The sequence below is a fragment of the Cricetulus griseus genome, chromosome 5 (genome assembly GCF_003668045.3).
Source record: "Cricetulus griseus strain 17A/GY chromosome 5, alternate assembly CriGri-PICRH-1.0, whole genome shotgun sequence".
Classification (NCBI taxonomy): domain Eukaryota; kingdom Metazoa; phylum Chordata; class Mammalia; order Rodentia; family Cricetidae; genus Cricetulus; species Cricetulus griseus.
The window spans coordinates 132,205,988-132,233,366 of record NC_048598.1 but is presented as its reverse complement, the minus strand read 5'-3'; the positions used below and the strand labels follow the sequence as shown (position 1 = coordinate 132,233,366).

General features: G+C 38.2%; 1 protein-coding gene across 4 annotated transcripts in view; it reads left to right on the top strand.

The window, feature by feature from the left end:
- The window catches only part of Kiaa0586 (KIAA0586 ortholog), a 91,285-nt gene that overhangs the window by 38,741 nt on the left and 25,165 nt on the right, over nt 1-27,379 (top strand). For 3 of the 4 annotated variants that reach the window (XM_027418208.2, XM_027418207.2, XM_027418209.2), the window contains 10 exons: nt 1,977-2,057; nt 4,063-4,256; nt 5,235-5,353; nt 8,524-8,723; nt 12,495-12,651; nt 14,160-14,379; nt 15,020-15,273; nt 16,474-16,550; nt 18,639-18,761; nt 20,510-20,684. In XM_027418208.2, coding sequence (XP_027274009.1) covers nt 1,977-2,057; nt 4,063-4,256; nt 5,235-5,353; nt 8,524-8,723; nt 12,495-12,651; nt 14,160-14,379; nt 15,020-15,273; nt 16,474-16,550; nt 18,639-18,761; nt 20,510-20,684 — 1,600 coding nt within the window. The remainder of the gene's footprint in view (nt 1-1,976; nt 2,058-4,062; nt 4,257-5,234; nt 5,354-8,523; nt 8,724-12,494; nt 12,652-14,159; nt 14,380-15,019; nt 15,274-16,473; nt 16,551-18,638; nt 18,762-20,509; nt 20,685-27,379) is intronic. The other variant, XM_035445471.1, reaches the window with a different exon arrangement.

The window sequence follows — 27,379 nt, the reverse complement described above, 5'->3', positions numbered from 1 at the left end:
CCTGGAACCCGATCTGTAGACCAGGCTGGCCTGGAACTCACAGAGAACTGCCTGCCTCTGCCTCCCCAGTGTTGGGATTAAAGGGCCACCAATGCCCCTCAAGACTTTGTTTCAAAACACAAGAAAACAAACAAAAGAATTCCCATCAGAAACAAAAGCCAAAAAACCAGATAGGCACTCTAGTGCACACCTTCAACCCCAGCATATGCGGTAGACAGAGACAGGAAGAGCTCTGTGATTTCGAGGCCACTTTGGTCTGTTCAACCAAGGCCAAGACAGCCAGGTGACACAGTGAGACCCTGTTGAAAGGGGGAAAAAACAAAACTAAAAAGTCTTTTATGATAGCTGGGTAGTTGTGGCACACATCTTTAATCTCAGCACTCACTAGGCAGAGTCAGGTGAATCTCTGTGAGTTTGAGGCCAGCCTGGTCTAACAAGGACTATTACATAGAGAAACCCTGTCTCAGAAAAACATATCTTTCATGATTATGAACACCATAATAGAATTGAATGGAATTTATACCTAATCTAATTAACTTTTTGTAAGTAAATTTGTTTTTCTCAGAAGTTCATTGGAACATGTATGGTAACAAATAATACATTTTTGGAGTCTGTGTAATTCTGCTCTCAGCAAGAAACTGTTGGAGTTTTTAGTAACTAGATTTTATATAGCAAGGCCCAAATAGTTAACTTGAGGATAATTTTATTTTTATTTAAAAATTTAAAAGATTTTATTTGTTCATTTTTTAAAATATGTGTATGTGCACCTGTGTGAGGTTTTATATTCACCAAGTCCCTGCAGGTGCCCTTAGAGACCAGAGGGCATTGGATTCCCTGAAACTGGAGTTATAGGCAAGTGTGACCTGCCTGATAAGGGTGCTGGGAACCAAACCCAAGTGCTCTTAGCCACTGAGAAAAAGTCCCTATTTCTTTTTAATTTAAATTACATTTTTATTTTTGCTGTGTGTGTGTATGTGTATGTGTGTGTGTATGAGTGTGTGTGTGAGTGAGTGTGTGAGTGGGTGCACATGTGTGTGTAGTCCGTGTGCATGGTGTGTGTAGCTGGGTGCATGAAGAGGTCAGAAGACAACTCTCAGCAGTTGTTTCTCTCCTTCCACTATGTGGTCCCAGAAATCAAATGAAGGTCCTCTGACTTGGTGACAAGTACAAGCTGCTGAGCCACCTTGCTAGTCCCATTTTCTTTGAAAACAATTGATCTGTTTCTGTCTTTTGTAAGTTTGTGAAGGTGTACATTTTATAGCTACACATGTAAGAACTTTCCTCAGCCTGTTGATAGTTGCTTTAAAATTTGCACTGGAGTCTGGGGGAGATGGCTCAGTGGGTAAGAGTGCTTGTGGCTAAGCCTGGGGACCTGAATTTGATCCCAAAGACCCACATGATAGAAGGAGAAAACCGATTCCTGTAATTATCCTTTGACCTATCCACATGGACGGCTTTGGTGTCCTCTTGGACACACACAAAATAAAATAAAACAAATAAAAATTTTTAAAAATATTTTTGGGGGGCTGGAGAGATGGCTCAGTGGTTAAGAGCACTGCCTGCTCTTCCAAAGGTCCTGAGTTCAATTCCCAGCCACCACATGGTGGCTCATGACCATCTATAGTGCCATCTTCTCATGTGCAGGCATACACGGAGGCAGAATGTTATATACATAATAAATAAATAAGTAAATAAATAAATAAATAAATAAATCTTTAGGAAAAGAAACTGACTGGAATTCCAGTCAGATTCCAGATAATTTTTTAAAATATTTTTTGTTGAAAATAATGTTCTATAGTTCTTGAAATGATGAGCTAATGGATTGAAGACTAACCTGGATTTTATTTACTAATTAAATCAGTTCTGAATAGAATATTAAAATAATAGGGATATGTGAAGATTATAATATATGTGAAAATCTGATAAATTATATGTATTTTTAAATTGAAGGCAATAAAACTATGATATTTCCTTAGATTCCCGAATTTATGAAGGTGGATAAAGAAGAGGCGAAGCTTCCAGGAACTAATTTTGATGAAGTAATTGATGTTCTTCAGGTAACAAAGCTTAGAGACACAGGAAGTCATTTTCCTACAAATATTTTTCCAGTTGGGTGAATGTGTTCTGACTATCACAACTGTGTTGCAGCACCTTGAGAAATATGTCTTTACTTTGATCTAAATAGACTTTAACTTTTAATTATGCTTATTTAAATTTCTTTTAAAAATTATGAAGTGTTTCTATAGTATAGTTTTGTCTTCAGAAAATTAATGATAGTCCACCATTTCCCACCTGGAATATAACTGCTGCCTTCATTTCTCTGGCTTTCCTTTCTCCATTTTATTCCATTTAACTTGATTTCTGGAGCCAAAGTTCGGTTTATTTTGAGAAAAAAAGTTATAAATAGGAATACCCTATATGGATGTCAAAATTATGAAAACAATAAAATAGGAGAGAAAGATAGGAAAAAGTAAAATACATGATAAAGGAGACACAGGACTAAGAATATTTTAGTATTATTAGTAAGTCATTTGGCATCAACAATAAGTTATTTAGCATTAGTAATAAGCCATTCACATTCCTTAACTTTCAAACTTAAGACTGATTTTGTTAATGAAAACTGAAGGGCTAGAGGAATGGCTCAACACTGAAGAGCATTTGTTGCTCTTGCAGAGGACCTGAGTTCAGTTCCCAGCACCCAACATGTTGACTCACAACTGCCTATAACTCCAGTTGGAGAGAATCCAACTCCTTTTTCTGACCTCTGCTGGATCCTGCACACATATAGCACATAAATAAAATCTTACTTTAGAATATGCATGGTTATGCATTGTATTTATGTACCCAACATATGTCGTCGTCGTCGTCGTCTTCTTCTTCTTCTTTTTTTTTTTTTTTTTTTTTTGGTTTTATGAGACAAGGTTTCTCTGTATTGCTTTGGAGCCTGTCCTGGCACTTGCTGTTTAGACCAGGCTGGCCTCGAACTCACAGAGATCCACCTGCCTCTGACTCTGGAGTATTGGGATTAAAGGTGTGCACCACCAATGCCTGGTGTGAATGCTGCACAAATGTTTTGAAGCTAGGAATCTTATTTGTCTTTATATTCCTACTGTCTAGCATGTTGTTGGCTGTTGTCTAATTGAATTGTATTTTTCAATGTACAAGTGGAAGAAGCTGTTATAGAGTTAAGAATGAATTTGGGGTTGAGTGACAAGGGTTTCTTCTACTCTAACTCTTTGTCTTACTGCTTGAGGGTTTTATTCCTCAATAGGGTATTGATGAACTGTTATATTTAAAGAGAATGAACATTTTTAAGATGCTTATTTAATAATAGATAAAATTATATCTGTGATTTGGGTCAATATGATCTATGAAAGAAAAAGTGGACAGGGGATGGCAAGATTGACCATGAGTTGATAGTTGTTGAAGTTGGGGACCAGATACATATAATTCATATTATTTATATATAGCATGCAGTAACTAGGTATTATTTTGTTAGTTTTTAAAGATGTTACATTTTTTATAAGGAAAAGTTAAAAAAAATCACAGAAATAAATTTGGGATGTGGCATGATGATAAAAGTAATATATAAGATTAACTGTATATTTAGATGTAAATTTCAGGTTCATAAATTTCTAGATACTTCATAATGTTTAATGCTAGAATCCCTATGTTTTCTAGCTATATGACTATATAGAATGAATATTGAATTTTATTTTTTATGTTGTGTGTGTGTGGTAGTGTGGAATCAAACCCAGGGCCTCATACATGGTAGACAACTGTTCTACCACTGAACTACACCCAGAATTTGAACATTGAGTTTTAAAAAAGTAAACTGTATAAATGCATTTTTCTCCAATGTCATGTATGATTGATATCTGTCTTGTGATAAGTGTAGTGTGTATGCTATATTTAATGTCTTATCACCTAAATAGAAAGGTTATTGGCTGGTTTGTAAATGCCGGTTAATTCATACAGCTGAGTTCTTTGCCTATGCTTGGCACTGAGTACATGTTGACTAGATACGTGGATATAATAGTTTTATTTTTGTGATGTTACCAGGAAGAGGACCAGCGTGATGAAATTCCTGAATGCTCTGCACCTGTGCTGGAGTTTAACCGAAGTGTTAAGGTCATTCCTACAGAGTATAATGGTCCTTCATTTCCTCCAGTAGTTTCTAATTTTCATCCCACTACTGATATTTTGGATAAAGTAATTGAGAGAAAAGAAACATTGGAAAATAGTTTAATTCAGTGGTAAGTTTCTAATCCTATTGGCATATATAGAATCAGAATAGCAGATATAAATGGAAATGGCTTCGAGGAGTATTCAGTAAGAGTAAAAGATACTGTAGTGGTGTTTAAATAAAGCAAGAGACACAGTGTAAACCTAGCTTATGACCTTAAAATAAGTTTGCACTGAACAAATGTTTGAAATATCTATCAGATCATTATCTGTACTTATCGTTGAATCTAGGATTATGAGTGAACCTTACCAATTTTTAAAACAATTCATTTTCTGATTTTTCCACAATGAACATCTATCATTTCTACAGCAGTAATTTTTATGTGCATATTAGCTGCCCTAAAGAAGTGTACTAAAAGGAGTCTCCTGCTCTTTCCTTTTTCCTTTTCCTTTCATCTTCCTGACAAGGACCTTGGAAATAACCTTTTTCTTTATTTTCAAGGAAAAGAACCCTTGAAAAGGATTCTGCCCTGCCTTGCAGTCTGTGTATTTGTTTTTGTTGAGAGAACAGTTCTTTTTCTTGCATTTTTTAAAAAATAAAATCACTTTATTCTAACTAACTCACAAATAGAAACATTACATCGCTAGTTTGAGGATACTTTTAAGTGCTTATCCAGTTCCAAACTCTACTCAGTGAACTTCACTGTTGTGATCTGGTGTGACTGTATATGATGTGTGCTCTGAGTGAGAAGCACACCTTTCAAGTACACGATGCACTGGATAATCAGAGACCCACATCTTATGCTTAATTTGGGATGGGGGGTATGGGGGTTACAGGAAGTTTTCTGTCAGGCTGGTATGGAAAGCTCGAAGTGGGTTCCCTGGCTTGTCTTAGCAGAAAAGACAAGTTCTTTTCCTTCCAGATGCAACTCATATGGCTGCTTTCACATGTCTGTGCCAGGAGCATAGACAGCTTATTCTTAAAGGTGACAATAGTTAACATTTTATACTTTTAACCAATTTAGGTATATTTAACTTTATACTTCTAGGGTAGAACAAGAAATAATGTCAAGAATTATCTCTGGGCTTTTTCCGCTGCAGCAACAAGCCAGACTTGATGACAGTGTTTCAATTAGTGAGGCAAGCGAACCACCAGCTTCTGACGTTGGTACGTAAAGTGGACCTGTTGTTGTTGTTGGTATTAAAAGATACGGCCTTTATTTAGTTATTGTGGATTTCTGTATCCTGGACTTCAAATGGATCCTTGGCTTTCTCACTTTCTGCTTCTCTGTGGATGAGATTAGTATTCCTTTCCCCTCTTATTACATGTTACAGTTTTCAGGTTGCTAAGCCATTCTCCAGTAATATATATGTGATGTAACTTTACATACCTTATATAAGTGTATGTTATGTGAATATATATATAATATATATTGTTGTGGAGGAACAGTAGAATACTGTATAAGTTTGCAAATGCATGCATACCCAAGTCAGAGACAACTTTCAGACTTGAGTTTTATCTTGCTCTATGGGTTCTAGGAGTTACTCGGGTCGTCTGTCAGCTTTGGGTGCAGTTCCTTTCTTTCCAGACCCTACTTTTTTTTTTCTCATAGCTGCAACCAAGTAGCTAACAGAGAGAAACTTACTAGGGAAAGATTTATTTTGGCTGGTAGTTTGAGAGAGTAGAAGAAGTTCATCAAGGTGGGAAAGACATGTGGTGGAACATGAGTGTCCGGTCACATCGCATCCTCAGTCAGGAAGCATTGGAGTGTAAGATAGCGGTCACATCGCATCCTCAGTCAGGAAGCATTGGAGTGTAAGATAGCGGTCACATCGCATCCTCAGTCAGGAAGCATTGGAGTGTAAGATAGCGGTCACATCGCATCCTCAGTCAGGAAGCTAGGAGACATAAGTTCTTCATACTCAACTTCTTCCTCTTTGGAATTCAGTCCAGAACTCTAGGCCATTGACTGGTTCTACCCACACTGAGTGATTGTGGGTGTTTTCTTTCTAGTTAAGCCTCTTTGGAAATGTCCTCACAAACATGTCCAGAGATTTGTCTCCTAAGTGATTCCAAAATCCTTCAAGTTGACAAGATTAATCAACATACATTTATAATAGGTACCAGAGTATATTGTGGTTGTCTTACAAATCTTCCTCACTCCCTAGACTATGAACCATTCAGTGTGAAAAATCTGCTGCTTTGTGTCAGGCGCTTTACTGATGGCCTAATGAGGGTTCAAGTATTCAGTGAGTGGCTAAATGAGCCTTTCTTTAAGAAACCTGTGCCATTCCTCTGCTTCTCCCTCACGCCTCCCTTTGGCTCTGATTCTTCTTTTCCTACTTCTCTTCCTCTACTCCATAGTTTGTCTTTTATTTATTTTTTCCTCCCTACCTCCCCACCCACTCAACTCTATGTCCTTTTACTCTTTAGAACACAGACAGGCAAACAAACCAGAATTAGAAAAAGGAACACACACACACACACACACACACACACACACACACACACACACACACACACAGAGAGAGAGGGGGGGGGGAGAACAAGAAACACATATACCAAAACAAAACCCATTAAAACAGGAAGTCAGAAACCATAATATACAAGCAAAAGACCAACAAGACCAAAAAGAAAAGTTCAAACAAAGCAAAGCAATGTAACACAAAAAGTCTGTAGAAGTACCATTGAGTACTTTTTGTATTGGCTCTCTTCTGCTGGGGATGGGGCCTGCCCTTAAGTATGGTTAATATACCCAGCAAGACTCCACTAGAGAAAACTAATTTTTCTTTTGCAAGCTTGGAGACAGCTTCTTGATTAGGGATGGGAGCTTGTGTCCACTTTCCCTTCTCATTTGGGATCTGATTTGGTTTGAATTTGTGCAGGCCCTGTGCATGCTGTCATGGTTTTTGTGAGTTCATATGTACATCAGTCCTATTGTGTCTGAATGACACCATTTCCTTGGTGTCATCCATCCTCCCTGGCTCTTCCAATCTTCTCACTCCTTTTCTTCATAGTTCCCTGAGCCATGAGAGGAAGGGTTTGATGAATATGTCCATTTAGGACTGAGTGTTTCAAAGTCTCTCACTCTCTGCATATTGTCCAAGGTGGGTCTCTGTATTAGTGGATGTTAGCTTTAAAGCCTTTGGTAGACCAGATATAATATAATATAATATAATATAATATAATCACAGAGGTTAGGCATAGATTAAAGGCCTAAGAGGAGAGGAGGGTCTCCTAAGGAATGGGAAATAGACTACAGTGTGGAGAGGCAGCAGGGGGACTGAGGCAGGAGGGTTAAACAGGAATGGGGAGGGGAGAAGGGGGTAATAGGGGAGGGAATATGGGGCGGGACAACTAGCACTCAGTGCCATTTGAGGGGTCTTATGGAAATGTATTCCATCTTTTTTAAATTGTAATTTAGTTGCCTTAGAATTCACCAGTTCTAAGTATACAGTTAAATAAGCTTTAAAAGTTATGCATTTAATCATAATACCAGGAAACATTTCTGTCAATACCAAAGTATCCTTGGGCTTCTTTGCAGATAATTCCTAGCCTCCACCTGTGTGCAGTGGCCCAAACAACTACAGTTTGCCTTTCTGTCACTGTATTTTAATCTTTTGATGACTTTAATACATGAGTATTCTATAACATATTGTTGTTGCTAGCTGACTTTTATTTAGCATGCTATTTTTATATTAATTTTTTAAATGTGTAAGTGTGTTTGTCTGCATTAGTTTATGTGCACCACATGTTCTTTTTCTTTTAAGAAACAAAACAAAACATTTTTCTTCCTGTCTTTCCAGTCTTGGACTAGCCCGTTCTTCCTTTACAGCCTCACTTTTAACTCCCCAGATACTGCTATAGAAGCTTGAGGAGACTCAGTGTGCAGTGTCACTGACTAATGCACCTGAACTGGGGGGAGGAGAGCCTGGCTCAGTGTGCAGTGCCTCTCACCGATGCCCCTGAACTAGAGGGAGGGGAGCTTGGCTTCCACTTACTGCATCCAGGGTTTGGTCAGGAGTGGACATGGCATTGTTTTCAGCGGAGAAAATTAGCATCAATGTAATATTCATTAATTTCTGCAGTTGTGGGGAAGAAGTCATATTAAATAAACTTTTGTTTATTTAAAAAAAGTTTGTTGTTTGTTGTAAGAGGATGTTCCTGTAGGCTGTTATCTTTGTCTTTCTGGTGGCAAGTAGATTTGTTTCTGTTCTTACCTTTCACTCCTCCTTCCCTCCTCACACACCTTTATATCAGCATCTCTACACTTTAAGAATTAGGGTTTGGCTTGCAAACCATGTTTCCTGGTGTTAATTGAAGTTCTTGATTTTTAGTCGTAGGAACAAGCAGTGGAGCCCTCCAGCTTTTCATTGATGCTGGGGTTCCTGTGAATTCAGACATGATCAGTCAATTTGTGCATGAAGCGCTTGCTGAGACCATTGCTGTCATGTTAGGTGACAGAGAGGCAAAGAAGCAAGGGCCTGTTGCCAAAAGTGTTTCTGGTAATACTTCAACAAATGAAACTAACTTACCGGTAAGAATGACTTTCTCTCCTTTTGTGACTTAATATTTTAAGAATTGTGGGGGATTTTTTTAGACATTATAAGAGGGAGAGAGAAAGAGAGAGAGAGTGTATGTGCTTGCTTGAGACAGGGTCTTAATCTATAGTCCTATAGTCCAAAGCTGGCATGGAGCTCTCTAGTCCAGGCTAGCCTCAGGCTCACGATAATACGCCTACTTCAGCCTCCTAAGTGCTAGTATTATAAGTGGGAGCCAACACTCCTGCATAAAAAAGATACATTTTAAACTTCAGGTTATTAAGATCATAGATTGAAGCTGAGCTGTGATGGCACATGCCTTTAATCCAAGAATTTGGGAAGCAAAGGCAGGCAGATCTCTGTGAGTTTGAGGCCAGCCTGTTCTACAGAGTGAATTCTAGGGCAGCCAGGGCTACAGAAAAAAACCCTGTCTCAAAAAACAAAGCAAAACAAATAAAAAAAAGCAGAAGCAGATTGTAGATTGTGGACATAATTTTATTCCTTGTTTCTGTAATTAATATTTTCCCTAGCATTTTATTATTTTATTTTTGTGATTGGGTTTCTTATAGCCCAAGCTAGCCTTGAAGTCACTATGCCCTTGAAGCTGACCTTGTACTGGGTTCAGGTATGAGCTATTACACTCAACATTTTTTTTTAATTGTAAAATTAAAATCTACAGAAAAGTTACATGTGTAATACAGTGACCATTTTTTCCCTGTATTACATTTCACAATTGATAGCATTTGAACACATTTCTAAAATCTGTATCTGCTATATATTAAAACATTTTATTATTTTAAATGCATGAGTGTTTTTTCTGCATACATGTCTGCCACTTGCATGCAGTTCCAACAGAAGCCAGAAGAAAAATCAGATCTGGAACAAACAGTTGTGAGCCTCCATGTGGGCCCTGGGCATTGAATCCAGGTTCATTGGAAGAGCAGCCAGTGCTCTTAGTTGCTGAACCATCTCTCCAGCTCTCTATTAAATTTAAGAACATTCAAAAGTTGGGGATATATGACTCTACCTCAAAACTACTGGTAGTATTCCCTAAGAAGAAATTTTCTTTGTATTTTATTAATCGTTTTCAGTAAACATACAAAAATAATGGGTTATAACATTTCATATTGTTTACTTTGCTCACACCCTCTACCTCCCTTCTCTTCTTCGTGTGTCCCCTCCCTCAGCAGAGTGTGGTGTTAGGTGATATGATGCACCTGCTCATCCCTGTGCTTTAGTACCTTGATGCTTGCAGTGTAGACAGCTTAGGGTGAGGACCTGTGTTCACTCCTTCAGTTTGTTCTGTATTCATTCACTGCACTGCACATATTTTCATGGGGGTGATTAAATAAGAACATTTGGAAAAACAAGTATAAGTAGGAAGTTTATAATTGTTGCGAGCATAGGCTTTTAGGAAAACCTCAGCTCTATATTTTATTTAGCCTTGCCTATACAATAGAGATAGTTTAAAATCTGCTTACTGAATGTCTAGCAGGACAAGCCCATACCCACTGAGTTCTTCAAGTCTGTCATCCTTTTCTTAGCCCTTTGACATAATATATGCATTTTATTTTTATGAATTTTTAAGTTTAATTTTGGGAGCTGAGCTCTTGCTTCAGCTTCCCAAGGAATGCTATTGCATCCTGCTTTTTAAATTTTGTTTTGAAGTTCTATTAGAAATCCCATTGCTTACTGGGTTTTGGTGAACATTTTTTTTTCCCCTCAAAGAAATGAAGCCTTGGTTCTTAGATTGCTTATATAACAGTGTAGAACACTACAAGAGCCTTGGCTAGAACATCAATCTTGGAAGAAAGTCTAAGACTGTAGAAATGAGTCTAATTTTGATTTTTGTTTTGTTTTGTTTTGTTTTATGAGATGGTTTCTCTGTGTAGCCTTGGCTGTCCTAGATCTCACTCTAGACCAGGCTGGCCTCCAACTCAGAGATCTGCTGCCTCTGCCTCCTGACACCACTGCCCAGCAAGGGGCATTTTATTTGTGAAAACTATATTTAAACAGATTTTTCTGCTGTAGGTATATGTAGTCAAGAAGTAGAAAATATTTAGTATATTATTTCTTTTTCAAATAAAATAATTTGCTGTTGAGCAGTGTTACAGACTTTGTAACAATCTTCTGTCATTTTGGATGATATCGGGCATGTTCAGGGTAGTATGGCTGTAGACTTCACCATCAGCTTAAGTAGTAGTTTGCTTTTTAGAGAGGAGATAAAGAGAGAAGTTTTTAAAAAGTGAACAAAGGAAAGAAATACAGATTGCCCATATACCTATAAAAGGTAGTCAGCTCACTAAACTCTCCACATTTGGTAATTTATTTGATAAACCCTGGAGCAATAGACACTCTCATACCCTCTGCTGATAGTGTGAAATAGTACAGCCCTGGAGGGGAGATTTCCCAATATCTCCTCAGAATTAAAGCAGTTCTTTCAACAGTTAGGACTGGAAATATATATGTATGTATGTATGTATGTATGTATGTATAACATATAATAATATATTAGAATTTTAAATTTAAATCAGAAACAATCTTATTGTACATGTCAATCCTGGTTCCCTCTCCCTTCCACCCTTCATAGAAAGGGTGAGGCCTGGGCTGGAGAGATGGCTCAGAGGTTAAGAGCACTGGCTGCTCTTCCAGAGAACCTGAGTTCAATTCCCAGCAACCTCATAGTGGCTCACAACCATCTGTAATGAGATCTGGTGCCTTCTTCTGACCTGCAGGCAAACATGCGGGCAAACATGCAGGCAGAACACTGCATACATAATAACTAAATAAATAAATCTTCAAAATAAGTAAAGTTTAAAATTCTCTTTAAAAAAAAAAAAAAAAAAAAAAAGAAAGGGCGAGGCCTTCCATGGGGAATCATCAAAGTCTGTCACTGCATTTGGGGCCTGGCCTGGGCCCTCCCCAGTGTGTCTAGACTGAGAGAGTATCCCTCTTTGTGAATGGCCTCCCAATGTCCATTCATACACTGGGGATAAATACTGTTCCACTACCAGAGGCCCCACAGACTGCCCAGGCTTCCTAACTGACACCCATGTTCAGGGAGGACTGGAAACTTATTGCATAGATGAATTTCTGTACATGTAATTGACTTAGGTCAGGATTAGTTGGTAACTCTGAGGGAAGAAACATAGAAACAGGGCACTGTTTTCACTATTACCCTTTTGTGGCTTTGAATTTTGGAATCTTTTGAATGTTAACCTACTTGATAAATTAATATTAAAATGCTTCCTTTCTTTGCATCTGGCTGTCATGTCCAAAGTCTCTCCCACCCTCTTCTCTTTCTTACCCTCCCCCATTACTTTTTACATGCTGGTCCTTCATTCTCAGAGGACCCTCTCCTCTTTCTTATCCCTCCCCCTCATTACTTTTTACATGCTGGTCCTTCATTCTCAGAGGCTAATGTTTTGAGATCTTGTCGATCAATTAAGTGCTTCTTTTTTGCTGCATGGCCTACCCTTCAACTTTGTGGTTGACTTTGACCTTCATTTTTATCTGTTTAGTCCTCTCTGTATTAGAAGAGGAAGCAAAGAGCTCTTTCAGAGGCAGAGTTACCTCAGTTGCCCAAAAGCATTATACTGGCAACTAAATATTTAAAAACCAGAGAACTTAAGCTCTTATTTTGTTGTTACTTTGACCATCCATTTAAATTCCGTATAGTCTATGATTGAGTTTATATTACTGTTTCATATTATTTTTGTTTGGGTAATTATAAACACAGTGTAACTTGCTTCACTGATTTATCTCAGGTAAGAGTTTGTACCCCAGTTGCTACACCACAGCCTACTCCTCCATGCTCACCGCCACCTCCTCAGGAGCACGTGTTAGTGAACACTCCAGATTCTTCCCCCTGTGATTCAGATCAGGATGTGGCTTCCTCTATTAAAGAAATATGTACCGAAAAAGGTAGAAGCCTTGTTTCTTTAAAAACATTGTTGGTGTGTGTGTGTGTGTTTGTGTGTGGGTGTGGGTGTGTTTGTGTGTATGTGTTTACTCATGTGTGCATGTGCCATGGCATATGTGGAAGTCATGAAGCTTGTTTTCTCTTTTCATCTTTACATGGGTACCATGATTGAACTCCAGGTGTCAGGCAAGTGCTTTGCCTACCTACACCTAAAAATGTTTCTATAATAGTTTTACTTTTGGCAAGTCTAGTTTTTGCTTAGTAATGTTATTTCTTGCAAGGAAAATAAGAAATTGCCTGGTTATATAGCTATAGCATAATACCATACACTAGGTAATCTATAAGTTAAATAGATTTTTTTTTCCTTAAAATTCTGGACTCTGCAAAGTCAGACCAAGGGGCTGCCTCTGGTGAGGGCCCTCTTGCTACATCATGAATGATAAAAAGCATTCTATAGCAGCCAGAGAACCTGCAAGCTGAGGTCTCACTTGTCATGGAGCTGCTAATCCCAGGTCAGCTTCATCTACCCTGGGTAGCTCACAAGGGATTAAGTTTCTAACATGAACTTGCAGGGGAGGCACTCATGCCACAGTATTATTTCTGAAAATATGTTGACTAATAACTGCTTACACTACTTTAAATATGTGATAGCTTTAAAAATGCCCTATTTTCAAGGTTTTAAATTTTGTATCTTAATTTAGAAATTTTCTTATTAAAAGCTATCATTGTTGTCATCATTATGATTGTCATTATTTATTTATTTATTTATTTATTTTAGCTGTGACACTTACATGAAGACAGTCTGTTAGCCATGGATTACATTTTCTTCTCATGTTCTACATGTCCATGTAACTTAGGACAAAAAGATCACACTGCATATACTATTCATAACATGTTCTTACAATTAAAAATAAATCAGAAACTTAGAGAAATACAGACATTATAACATATATACAAACCACATGTAAGTGGAAGCATCTCATAGTAATAAGATATAATGTACTATATGTGAATAGTTACAGCACATACTTTTCTAGCACATTTTTAGCTATACAACAGTATACATATATGAATATGCATTTATCATGAATAATTCACAATTTCTCTTTGAAATTTCACTATTCGTAAATACATACAGTGAATTTCAGAGGTATTAGAGTCTTCATACTTCTAAGATATTAGTACTTGGGTTGAAATATTAAAAACTGAAATTTTGATTTCCATTTTTTTATGAGTTTTAAAGCTTCTAATGACTATTGTCCAAAGTTGTTCAAATGCCTAATGAAATATATACTTAAGAAATCTGAAACAAATACCAAGCAGCTCAAGATAAATTGAGGGTGGTGTATGTCTCTGTGGGTAAAGTGCATGCTGCACAAGCACGAGGATATTTCGAACCCCTGTATCCATAAAAAAGCTGGGTGTGGTAGCGTGCACCTTTGGCCCCAGTGCACAACAAGTCATCTTACCAGAAAGTTATTTGCTGAGTTTTTCTGTTTTCAATCTTCAGGAAGTGATATACCTGCCATCACACTTGTTAGTACCCCAACAGTTACCCCGGTTAACACACCTCCTCCAGCAGAAGTGCTGACCCCAACTTTGTCAGAAATTTCCATTGACAAGTTGAAGTTATCAAGCCCTGACCTTCCCAAGCCATGGGACAGTGGAGACCTGCCACTGGATGAAGAGAATCCTAACTCTCTTCAAGAACTTCTTCACCCAAGAGCGATGTAAGCGAGAACATACACTTGTTATTCTGCACCTCTGCCAAATTCTCCCTTCATACTCTATTCCTGCATGTAAAATGGCATAGCAAGGCCTGGTGTGTGGCTTGTTATGAAATCCAAGCTGGTCTGGAATTTTCTATAACAACTGACGTTGTTCTTAAATTGGTAATCCTCCTGCCTTGACCTCCTTAATGCTGGAATGAACAGGCACGTTGCCACCTTTCATGGTTTTAATCTATTCTTTAGAGAAAAAACAAATTGTGTAAATTTTAAATATTTTAAAATTAAGTTTATTCATACTTTCTCATCTTTGCAAAGGTTTGAAGTAAATAAGAATAAACCATCAGATTATTAATGAAATATAAAATTATTTATCTAGTGTAGCTCCTCATTTACTGTGCTCAATTAATGTTTATATTGCTGAGTATCCCATATCAATTTCCTTTGTGGCTAGAGCAGTTTTCAAGGTGGCCTTTGATTAAAGCAAAAGAACTTGAGAAAAATGAATCTTGTTGGTTAGTTATAATAGTGTAGATCATATAAATACTTTGCTAAAAGAGACAGTTAAGTCTGTTTTTGTATATATAAATGGATTTAGACCTTTAGTGACCTTGTAATTGAAAATGTGCCTTTATCTTCTTAGTGTAATGTCTGTGGCTAAAGATGAGGAACCTGGGAGTGTGGACTTCCCTGCTCTGCCTGCAGCACCAGAGCCAGCTCCCCCAACACCACTTCCTGAGGGCACCAAGCCCCCTTCTCCTCAGCAGAATCCTAGTTCTAGTTCATCTACACAGGAGAACAGTTTGAGCATTACTGTCACTGAAACAGAAACCTTAGATAGGCACATCTCTGAAGGGGAGATCTTACTTAGCTGTGGTCAAAACTTGGCCTCCAAGGGTAAGTTAACATATCGTAATTGATTTTGTTAGTTACATTATAGTATTTTCCTTAGTGATAACTTCTTTTAAAAATGTTTTTGTTTAACTTTCAAGTTTTAACATGGCATAATAGAAAGAAAAGATGTTCTGTGCCGGTTGGTTAACTTTTCTGGGTTCTGATTTTGAAGAATAAAATCTCCCTCAGAATTCTTTAGAATTAATTTGAAAATAGCTTGAGATATATTCTGTCAGCCTTTTTTTTCTTTGCATGCATAGATACGCAAATATATACTTAACATGTGTACCTTTATATAGGATCATGCTGTGTATATTATTGTAAAACCTGAACTTTTTACCTAGTAATATGGTATAAACACCAGCACATATGGGTCATGTCTTTTTCCAGTGATATATGATCTATTCAGGTGATGCCTGAGTGAGGGCATTCATGTGGATTGCTTTCCATGTTCCAGACTACATGCCAGGCTGTAATGACCATTCTCGCACTATCTTTGTCCACTTACCTGGTAGCTTCCATAACCAATGTCTGCAAATGGAATTGCTGAGACAGGATTGCCACTTGTAAGTTCGCAATACACTCTCAGTGTGCTTCCTGGAAAAATTAACCAGCTTTTGATTTTAATTAGTTCATATTTGCATTGAACAACTTGTAGCAGTGCCTATTTCTCAGCTTCATAGCTATTGTGCTAATTGGAGTTACTTTAAAATTCTGACACCCTGGGGCTGGAGAGATGACTCAGTGCCTAAGAGCACTAGCACTCTTCTGTGTTCAATTCCCAGCACCCACATGCAGGGAGAACACCCAGATGCATAAAATGATAACAAAAAGTTAAAAACCAATGCTGAGCCAGGTGTGGTCATGCACATCTTTGATCCTAGCACTTGGAGGCTGAGGCAGGTGGATCTCTGGGCCAACCTGGTCCCTCGGAGTGAGTTCCCAGGACAGCCAGAGAAACCTGGTCTTGGAAAAACAAACAAACACATCAAACAACAACAACAACAACAACAACAACAATTTTGACAAAAATAGGTGAAATAAAAACTCATGTTTGTTATGAGTAATTTAATTAATAATGACCTAAATATGAACTTTACCAGTTTTTCTACTGAACTGTAAAGTTTAAATGTAACATTCTGCTTTCTGGCCAGATTACTTAGTAAATTTCTGTTTTTCTAAGTCACTCTACGTTACTTCTAGTTTTAGGAAATGGGGACTTGTATCTGATGAACATAAACGACAGCTTATCCAGCACTCTGCATGATGCCCTTGAAATGGTAAGGGAGAATTGACTTCAGTGTGTGATCTCACTGGAAGAATATTTTGATGTCTTGTTGCCATTGAGCAGGTTTCCCTTCCCTCAGTTGTTTGAGGGATAGACACAAAATTTAGTGAAATGTTATCCGAGAGTCCAGGCATAGTAGCAAGTGCCTGCCTGTGGTCACAGACACAGGAGAAGTTTAGTTAGGAGGCTAAGCTCCATTGCACCACCTTGTTTCAGGGGAAGAAGAAGGAGGAGGAGGGAGGGGGTGGTAGTGAAGAAATTGAGGGTTGCTTACACACTCCATTCTATAATCCTGTAATGAGAGAAGGAGAAGAAAGTTGTTATGAACTCTAGGGTTCTGATAGTCAAAAGCTGCATGTTAATGCAATTAGGAAAAAAACCTGGAATTGCTTCAGTGTGCTTTGAGCAGGATCTTAAGTACTCTAACTTCTGTAACACATTTCTTATTTTCCTCTAGTCATAGTTACATGACTGGAGAGATGAACAGTGAAGGGGACCCAAGTGCCTCAGGAGCTCTAGAGGGTCTGACACCTTCTTCTGCACTTCATGAGCATCTATACTTGTGTGTACATACTCTCACACACATTGTAATAAAAAATAATAAAAATGAATCTTTTCTTAAAAACTAAAATAAAAACAAGATCTAGGGAAAGTAATCATTACTGGTTATTATCTAGTTCTGTAGAAGAAAAATTGACATTGATAATGCCATGTTACATATTTATAAGTATGTAGCTGTCATATTTTCTTTTACAGCTGTTAAGGACTAGAATTCTTCACTTTTTATGTTTTCAGGTAACTTGAACAAAGAAAGATAACTGTACTCAGAGCTGTCACTCACAGCAGACCAACTTCGAGGCATTGTTGATAGTGTTGCTTCTTTTAAAGCATTATTTCAAAAAGGAGCAGGAAAATGCTTCATTGAGAAGTTTTTGAGAAGATTTTGTTCCAACAGTTATTTTTTTTAACAATGACTTAAGTAATTAGTTGAGTCTCCTGTGAAGAGAGTTACAGTCACTGTTGTGGAATAATATGGGGAGAAGATATAATTGTAGCAATCTTACTTTCATAGGGGAATTACGTATACGTTTGGCCTCTTTAACACACCATTATGGGAGAGTTAGTCACTCTTAGAACTTTATCTGGTATTAAAGTAAATTGATGGACTGAACCCAGACAAAATTATAACCTTTCTTTCTCTACGTTTGAAACTATTTCTAATTGTAATATTGTCACTGCATGCAAACTTATAGTAAACACAAATGTAAAAGTATAATCTAGGAAAACCCAGTGTTAACTGAAGCCATGTGCCATTAGATATTTTATCCCTAAACTCCTAGGAGATGTTTCCAGAGTTAATAAATTGTATTTTATTAAAACAGAATAACCAAAACTAAATAAATTTATTATACTTTCTTACAGCCAAAAGGCAAGAAGTGATTGTTTTAATGAATTTTAAATCATATTCATACTTGTACAAGGAAATCCATTTCATCTGCTGCAGACACATAGCATCCCCAGTTTCTCAGACAGACAAGTTCTGAGGCATAGTGAAGCCTGGATCAAGTGCTAACAAAAATGAGGGCTTCAGCCAGATGTCAGCTCAAAGGAGGAGGAACACTGAGAGTCTGTGGATGCTCTTGTGTGTCTGCGGCTTTTATGTCATCTGTGGTCCAGGTTGCAGCATCACCCCAGTGCTTGACTGTTTTTCCACACCCTGTCTTGATTTGCACTACATAAATGTTGAGCAGGAGGCCATGTGAGCCCTAGACTTAAGCTTGGCTTGAACTTCACAAAAACACTTAGGAATCATTGTATCTTAGTTGCTAGAGACGGAAGACCCAACTGTTCTAAGTCTACACTTTTTTGGCCATAAGTCTACACTTAAATTGCTTTATATTGTTGTATACATTTTGAGTCAGATGTGAAATGTTATAGTCAAATGGAAGTGAACTACACGAAAATAAGTTCATCCTTTGAAAGATACTGGTATCATTTCTTCTTCAAGTCTTATTAATATAATTGAGGAACCCAAAAGAATTGTTTAATAACTTTTTCTGATGTCTTTGTGTTTGTCTAGGAAGATGATCCTCCCAGTGAAGGACAGGTGATTAGGAGGCCTCATAAAAAGCTTCATGCAAATATGATTCTTTCTCTTTTTACTAAACAAGAACAGGAATTACTAATTTCACAGCAAGCGGAGGTACTTTTCAACCTTAAAGATGTTTGTTTGTTTGTTTGTTTGTTTGTCTAGATATAAATACAGGGAAAAAATTAAATTTTTTTTTTTGAGACAAGATTTCTCTGGTAGCATCACTGGCTGACCTGGAACTCACTTTGTAGACCAAGTTGGCCTTGAACTCACAGAGATTTGCCTACCTCTGTGTCCTGAGTGCTGGGATTAAAAGCCAGTGTTACCACACCTGGCTTAAATATCTCCAACTTTTAATTTAGGTAGGACATTGTTTAAGTTACTCTATAATCAGTGTTATAGCCCCTTTAACTTGGACTGAACTAAGTTTTGTAACTGAGAAAAATTTAGATAGTCTATACCAATCTTTTGAGCTCCCTTTTTTTTTAAAAAAAAAAAAAAAAAAAAAAAAAGATGAAGCTTTAAGGATATTTGAAAAGTTCCATTTATTTTGTTTTATTTTTTTCTGTGTAGCCCCAGCTGTCCTGGAACTTGCTTGGTAGACCAGGCTGGCCTTAACCTCACAGAGATCCACCTGATTCTGCCTCCCTAGTGATAGGATTGACGATGTGTGCCCCAACTGTCTGGCTAATGTTTTTTCACTTAAAGCATGTTGATCCAGGTACACCCAGGCATGTAACTACAGTTTTAGCTCTCAGAAGGCTGGGGCAGGATGATTTGAGACTATCCCAGATTATATAGTAAGACCATGCCTACTATATAAGAAAGAAAGAAAAATAGGGACTGGATAGATGGCTCAGCTGTTAAGAGCACTGGCTGTTCTTCCAGAGAACCTGAGTTCAATTCCCAGCAGCCACATGGTGACTCACAACCATCTTTCATGAGGTCTGGTGCGCAGGAATACATGCAGGCAGAACACTGTGTATGTAATAAATCTTTAAAAAAAAGAAAAATATTTATATAGATAGAATCTTTATGGTAGTTAAGGTATATTATTCCCATCAAGTAATATAAAGTTTTTATTATATTACTAGCAGTTTTAATTCAAAAGGAATGAGAAGTATACTTTTTATCTCCATTTTAAGCTGTTTGAACAATGTATAATGGGTACCAGCATGTAATAGTTTAAGTTTTCTTAGATGTTGTTTTTATTTAATTGGAGTTTGAAAGCCAATAATGATAGTCAGTGTTTGCCACACAAGCATGAGGACCTGATCTTAGATCCCCATAGCCAGTAAAAAGCTGGGAATGGTGACCCGCATCTGCAGTACCAGCTCTGGGAGTGCAGGGACAAGAGGATCCTGGGGCTCACTGGCCAGCCACTCCAGACAGTGGGGTGAACTGTGGGTTCATTGAGAGACTAAATGTTTCAGAAAGATACACACTGTTGACATCTGACCTCCACACACGTATGCATATATGTGTATGTGCAGCACCACCATACACATCCATACACATGAACACACACACACACACATTACTGTATGCCTTATTAAACTTCTTTTGGAAAAAAGTTTACATTTATTTATTGTGTATGTGAGTAATTTGCAGTAGTAGATTCTTTCCTACCATGTGGGCTCCAGTGATCGAGTTCAGGTCATCAGACTTGCAGCAGGCATTCTTACTTGCTGAGCCATTATGCCAGTCCCTAAACTAACTTCTTAGACTTACCTTTCTTGTACCTTAAATGTGACATTATAAGCACTTATATCTAATGTACCAACCATGATATTTAAAAATATTTCCTATTTTGACTGATTTTAATACAATGGCTTTAGCAATTTTTCTTGTTTTTAAAGGACCTGGATAACAGTGTGGGTGAGCTCAGTGAAGGACAAAGGCTCGTGCTGACAGCAGCAGAGGACATCTTAGCAGGACCGTCCATCTGTGTGCCGCAGCCCACTACATCTGCAGAGCCTTCCGATCAGCAAGCAGACCCCGGGGTGTTATTGCAGCTGTCCGACATGGCCTCAGGTACACACAACAGTGGCATTTCTTAATGTTTCTATAAACTACTACTTTGCGTCCTGTTGCAGGTTCTTGCACTCTTCTCATGCTGACAGCTGTAGTGTGTTCTACATCATAATCTGTAGTCGTGCTCTTTAAATTGAGAAGTGCAACTTTTTTAGATGGAGGCCTGAAGATTGTTTTATTAAAGGTAATAGCTTTTCTATGGTACACACACTTTCTCCTGAAAATGACTTATGTGTTTTTGTTAGTATGTGCACCGTTGGGTAGGATATGACATACAAATGCTTACAAATTTTTAATGCAGTATATATTTATTATTTATACTATTATATATATATTATTCTAGTATATATTTTAATATATACTAGAAAATATAAGTAGCCCCTCAGAACCAGCAGTCCTGTGTAGGACAAAGTTCAATAGGATCACGCCACTGTAGAAATTTACTCTTTATATTGTGTGACTTTCCAGATGCAGTGTTCAGTGCATTTGGGCTATCTTAGAGATAACTGAAATTTCTGTTTTTAGCACTTTGGAAATTACTAGCATTAGTTAATTCTCATTGTCTGTGGTAGCTGTAGCCTATAAAGAAAGCATGTACATATTAGCAAACACTGAAACTTTGCTCCTAGGAGAAATGGGGGATTGGGTTCCAGCAAGCATCTCCTATCTTGATCAGTACATAATCTGGTTTTGTGATTAGTTCTGTTTAAAGACATTGTATTGAATTAAGCTGTTGATTCATCAATACTGAAGTCACAGCCGAGAGCACTGTACTCAAGCTTGAAGGAAGTATATCTATCACATGTGTATCTCCATAGGCACGATAGAGCTTGCTTGTGCTCAGGGACACTGGACAATAATTACCCTATAAAATATCTTGAGTACCATTCTAAGTAGCCTGTGTGTGTGTGTGTGTGTGTGTCTGTCTGTCTGTCTGCCTGCCTGCCTGCCTGTCTGTCTGTCTGTCTGTTTCTCTCACACACGAGGGAAGGGAGGAGAGATGGAGAGGAGAGAGAGTGACACAAAGGTCACCTTTTACAGTGTAAGAGCTAAAGTACAAAGACAGAGTGGGGTGAGTCAGTTTTTCACCATTTTGTATAGGTCCACAAAATGACCATGAAGATTCTCTCTCTCTCTCTCTCTCTCTCTCTCTCTCTCTCTCTCTCTCTCTCTCTCTCTCTCTCTTTTGGTTTTTTGAGACAGGGTTTCTCTGTGTAGCTTTGGAGCCTGTCCTAGAACTCGCTTTGTAGACCAGGCTGGCCTCAAACTCACAGAGATCCGCCTGCCACTTCCTCCCGAGTGCTGTGATTAAAGTTTCTATAAATATTAATCTTTCATTAGAAATATGTTTCTGTGAGTGGGAAAACTTGAAGATGGAAATTGGCCACTTAACTGAGCTCTGTATGTTCTTTGTTACTGGCTTTCCCAGTCTCATTTTACTGCATTCTGTATAAGGTTGGTGCAAAATGAATTGCACTTTCAGATTGATGGGTTTTTTTGTTTTGTTTTTGTTTTGTTTTTTTGTTTTGTTTTGTTTTTCAAGACAGGGTTTCTCTATATAGCCATGGTTGTCCTGGAACTTACTCTGTAGACCAGGCTGGCTTCGAACTCAAGAAGATCCGCCTACCTCTGCCTTCCAAGTGCTGGTACTAACGGTGTGCACCACCACGGCCTGGCACAGATTGAATTTTAAGTCACTGTAACTAGACTTAAACTTATCAGCTAGTTATAGTCAACACATTTTGGGGGGGGGTCAAGAAAAAATAGGTTTGCTCATTTCTATAACAAAACTGTATGCTTCACACTTTGACAAAGTCTTGGAAAGTATTTTCTGCATTCTGCTGGCTGTGGAAGTACTTAGCCTGTTAAGAGTTCTGCAGACACATAAAGAGGCAGCTGTCAGTTGAGAGGTAGATGAATTTGATCATGAGCAAAACTTCATAGTTTCATCAAGCCCAGTTTGTTCACCTTTTGAAGCACTGGCTGTGGGATCTGCAGTTAGATATGGTCATGGAGAAGACACCAACAGAAGAATTGGGCCCTCCCTGACCAGTGTTGGTTTTTATGCATCTCGGTTTACTGAGCATACTTCTCAGATGTGGTGGTTTTCTGGAATTGAGACGCTGTGGTGGGTAGATTGGCAGCAGACAGTTCTCAGAATCTTTTGGTACATGCAAGCATTTTGGAGCTTCTCAGCCCAACCATTGAGTTGGTCATTGATGGTTGTCATATACAACCCACTTCTTGTTTCATGTCATAATCTAGTCAGAAAATGGCTGGTAATCCTGAAAAGAGTGACAGGGTGGAAGTTTAAAAGTGTGAGTTTTAAAAAGTTCTTAGTCACATGATGAGGTCCTCACTGAATTTTTGTTTTTACTTTTTCCAACTTAATTCAAATGTCCATTGACCATTCAGTGGTCCACATTGAATTCTTGGCAACTTCTAGTATGGTTGTGAGAGCATCAGCTTCAGTAATTAATCATCGTCAAGTTCTGACGGCCAGGTTACTGGGCTCCTCATCCTCAAGGCCCTCATCTCCTTTGCAGAACATCGTGACACACCTCTGCCTCGTATGTGCATTAGCAGTTTCTGAGCCAAACGCATCATTAATGTTGTTAGTTGTCTACACTGCTTTGCCACCTGTTTTGAACTGAAATAAGGAAATGACTTCAGTTTGCCTCTTGTCCAAAATCATTTCCATGTTATAAAAATAAATATAAAGTAGGCAGCAAGTAATGTCAATAGCAAAAACAAACAAACAAAAAAAACCCTCAGAAGTATGAGCATTAAATTGATATATAACATGACCACAATTAATGAATGTGTTCAGTATCAAATGACAAATTTCAACAATGCAAAAAATGTTTCCTTTACCCCAAATTAAGTAAATGAAACATTGGGAGGGGTGCAGCCTTGCTAAGCCTGGAATTAGAACATTTGCAGAGCATTTAATGTTGGCTTCATACTGAGTAAGAGCCTGACATTGTTCAGAATTCAAAGAAATTCAAAACTGAAATTTCCAATGGGATACACATAAAATTGCTGTTATTTATTATTTTGTGCATATGGTGAGAGTATTACAAAAGATTAGTTTTTATATAGCATAAAATGTGCCACATAGGGCCGGGCATTGGTGGCGCATGCCTTTAATACCAGCACTCGGGAGGCAGAGGCAGGCGGATCTCTGTGAGTTTGAGACCAGCCTGGTCTACAAGAGTTAGTTCCAGGACAAAGCCACAGAGAAACCCTGTCTTGAAAAACCAAAAAAAAAAAAAAAAAAAAAAAAAAGTGGCACATATAGTTCACTGTGCAGAGTACAATAACAGAATGGACACTAGAGGGCGCTCATAGATCACCTGAGAGACACTAGGAGGTCAGCTCTTGTAGAATAAAATCTATGAGTTTACAGCCAGTCTAGCACTTCTTTATCTCTGTAGTAGTAGCCAAAGGGCTACCTGTGACATAGTAAATAAGTTTTGTATTTAATGAAAACATAGTTTTAGAAAATCCTAGTCACTTGACGATTAAATTATCTCTTTTTGAGATAAAGAGGAAATATCCCCCCCCCCCCCCCCCCCCCCCGTAGCTGCCCTAGTTATATGTAGGCAGCCTCAGGTGTGTGCTAGCAACTGCTGTGGTGCTGCAGCCTAACCCCCAGCACCATGAGGAAGGGCAACAGGGGAGGCAATGATTTTTAAAAGGTGATCTTATTTAAGAGTAATACAGATTGTATATAATTTGAATACTTTTTAGTATGATTAAAATTTTTATTATCTTTGTGTGTGTGTGTGTGTGTGTGTGCGCGCGCGCGCGCGCGCGCACGCGCACGCGCATGTGCAAGTGCTCAAGTGTGTGCTTGCATCCTTAAATAATGACTTCCAGGCTTGATTCTCTCCTGCCAGGCGGGTCTCAGGAACTGAACTTAGGTCATCAGGATTGCCAACCAGTGCCTTTACCCACTAAACCATGATTTAACAGACTGTCCTGAATATACAGTGTTCTGAAATATAAAGAAACTGAAAATAATATATATACTTTATTCTTGCCATCATTCAATAAAATATAAAAATTATTCAGAAAGTGTTTTGAATATATTTCAGAAATCACAATATCAGAATACTCCTTTGTTGGCTGTACATAAAGACAGTTTTTGAATAATCTAGTCTAAGAAAATTTTTATTTGTTTAAAACTTTAAAGCTTGTAAAGAATTAAGTTTCATTATGGCACTTTTTGGCAAAATTTGAATTTTTTTGAGATTTAATCTTTAAATATGTATATGGGGGGATGTGCACAGGGGAGACAGAAGAGAGTGTTGAGTGCTCTAGAACTGGAGTCACATTGGCTGTGACTCTCCTGGTGTGGGTGCTGGAAACTACACCTGGGTCCTCTGGAAGAGCAGTACATGTGCTTAACCCTTGAGCAATGTCTTCAGCCCCTGAATTCTCAACAGTAGGTTTATTGTATTGTTTTAACCACAATAATAAAGTAATGTGGCATATGATTGAGTGCGTGTGTGTGTGTGTGTGTGTGTGTGTGTGTGTGTGTGTGTGTATTTGTGTATGTGAATATATTGGGAAAAGATGATGTAGCAGAGTGGTTGAGAGTTTGGGATTTTAAAATTTCAGAAATGGATTTTAATTCTAACTCTGTGTTTTGGTTCAAGTAACTTAATATTTCTGAATTACTTTTTGCCCATTTTTTAAATTTATTTTTAAATTTAGTATACAAAATAGTGTTTTATTTTTGTATTTACACACACACACAGGTTATATAGTGTTCTTATTCCTTTCCACCCACCCAGCTTTTGTCATCCTTTCTTCTCACCTCTTGCTGGTGTTCTTCTACCTGCCAGAGAGTTTCCTTTTTCATTTCATGTCGTGTGCATTCTATTGCCCTTTCTTCCACTTGTGCCTACTCCTTTGAAGTCTTTCCTCTTAGTCCCCTTCTACCCTAATCACATGTACACACAGAGGTGAGTGTGAGGTTTGTCTTTCTTAGTCTTGCCTGGGTTATTTTGCTTAATATAATGATCTCAAGTTCCATCAATGTCATCAAGTTCCTACAAATGTCATTATTTTTCTTTACAGCTGAATAAAATTCTGTCATGTCTATGTACTTTTTTGTTTGTTTGTTTTGTTTTTTGGGACAGGGTTTTTCTGTGTAACAGTCCTGGCTGTCCTGCAACTTACTTTGTAGACCAGGCTGGCCTGGAACTCACTGAGATCCTCCTGCCTCTGCCTGCTGAGTGCTGGGATTAAAGGCGTGCACACCCACCACCAGCTAGCCTTCTCTATTCATCTCTTGATGGATGTTTAGGCTGGTTCATTTCGTAGCTTATAAATAGCACATCAGTAAACAGGGATGTGCATGTACCCTGTGGTAATGCTACCTACTATTCCTTTGTGGTTTAAGCAGGTCCTATGAGAATTTTGTGTTTAGCTTTTGAGAAACCTCCACACTGGCTTCCATAATGACAATACCAGTTTACCGACAGTATATAAGGATTTTTCTTTCTTCACCTTTTCTGTCATCTGCTGTCTTTCTTTCTGATAATATCCATTCTGATTGGGGTAAAATCTCAAGCAGTTTTAATTTGTATTTCCCTAATGGGCAGGGATACTAAACACTTTTTTGAATATTTATTGATATCGTAGTTCTGTTTAGAAATTGTTGTCTATGTGTGAGGAGGGATGTATATGTGTGTATACACAGATATGCTCACCCAGTGGAAGCCTGTGTGCGTCTATGTGTCAACCTGAGGTCAATGCTGATATCTTACTTTATCACTCTTCACCTTGGTTTTTGAGGCAGTGCCTCTGACTGAACTTGGCACTCACCAATTTGGTGACCCTCCACCAAGCACTAGGGGTACAGACACAATGATGTGCCTGGATTTTACGTGGGTGCTAAAGATCTGAACACAGGTGGTCCTGCTTGCGTAACAAGCATTGTCCCTACAGAGCCATCTCCCCAGGCTGCTGTTGTTAGTGAATCCACAATCAACAGAGAATGGTGAATGCTGATGTTCAGCTTGCTTTCTCCTTTTAATTCAGTCTAGGACCTCTGCCCATGGAATGCTGCAGGCCACCCCTTAATCTAGACAGTTCCTCACAAGCATGCTCAGAGTTTGGACCCTGCCAAGTTGACAGTGTTGACCACAATTCTACATCATATTAACTTGGCATCCAATCCAATTTTAAGCCATGACTTTCTACCCTTTGTCACCATACACACATTTTGTAATTAAAAATTTTAGTACAAAATGTCTCCATTGTTTTTAATAATTATAACACTGTTTAAAAATCCAAAAGGGAACAATTGGATCAATAGTAAGGAATGATCAGATCAAAGCAAGACCAAAACCCAGCAGGAAATGTATCAATTCCTGTAGCTCCATGTCCAGCTTTGGGGACCTGTGATGCAATCTTTGGGGCCCCAAAGGACTTGGGTAGCCCCTTCCCCATTCCTCCATCTCTGTCACCTGCAGTATACATAGCCTTTTCTTGGGTCAGTTTTATTCAATGTTTAGAGTTTGGCAGATGCCCCTCGGTCCTGGTAGGTTTTGGTTCTGGTATTTTTAACATCCTAGGTTCTCCATTGTAAACTAGGTTTTACTTTTGCAGTTTCATACAGTGACCTTTCAGGACTTCCAGTTCTGCCATACATTGCTTTGCCTCGGGGCTTTCTGACACTG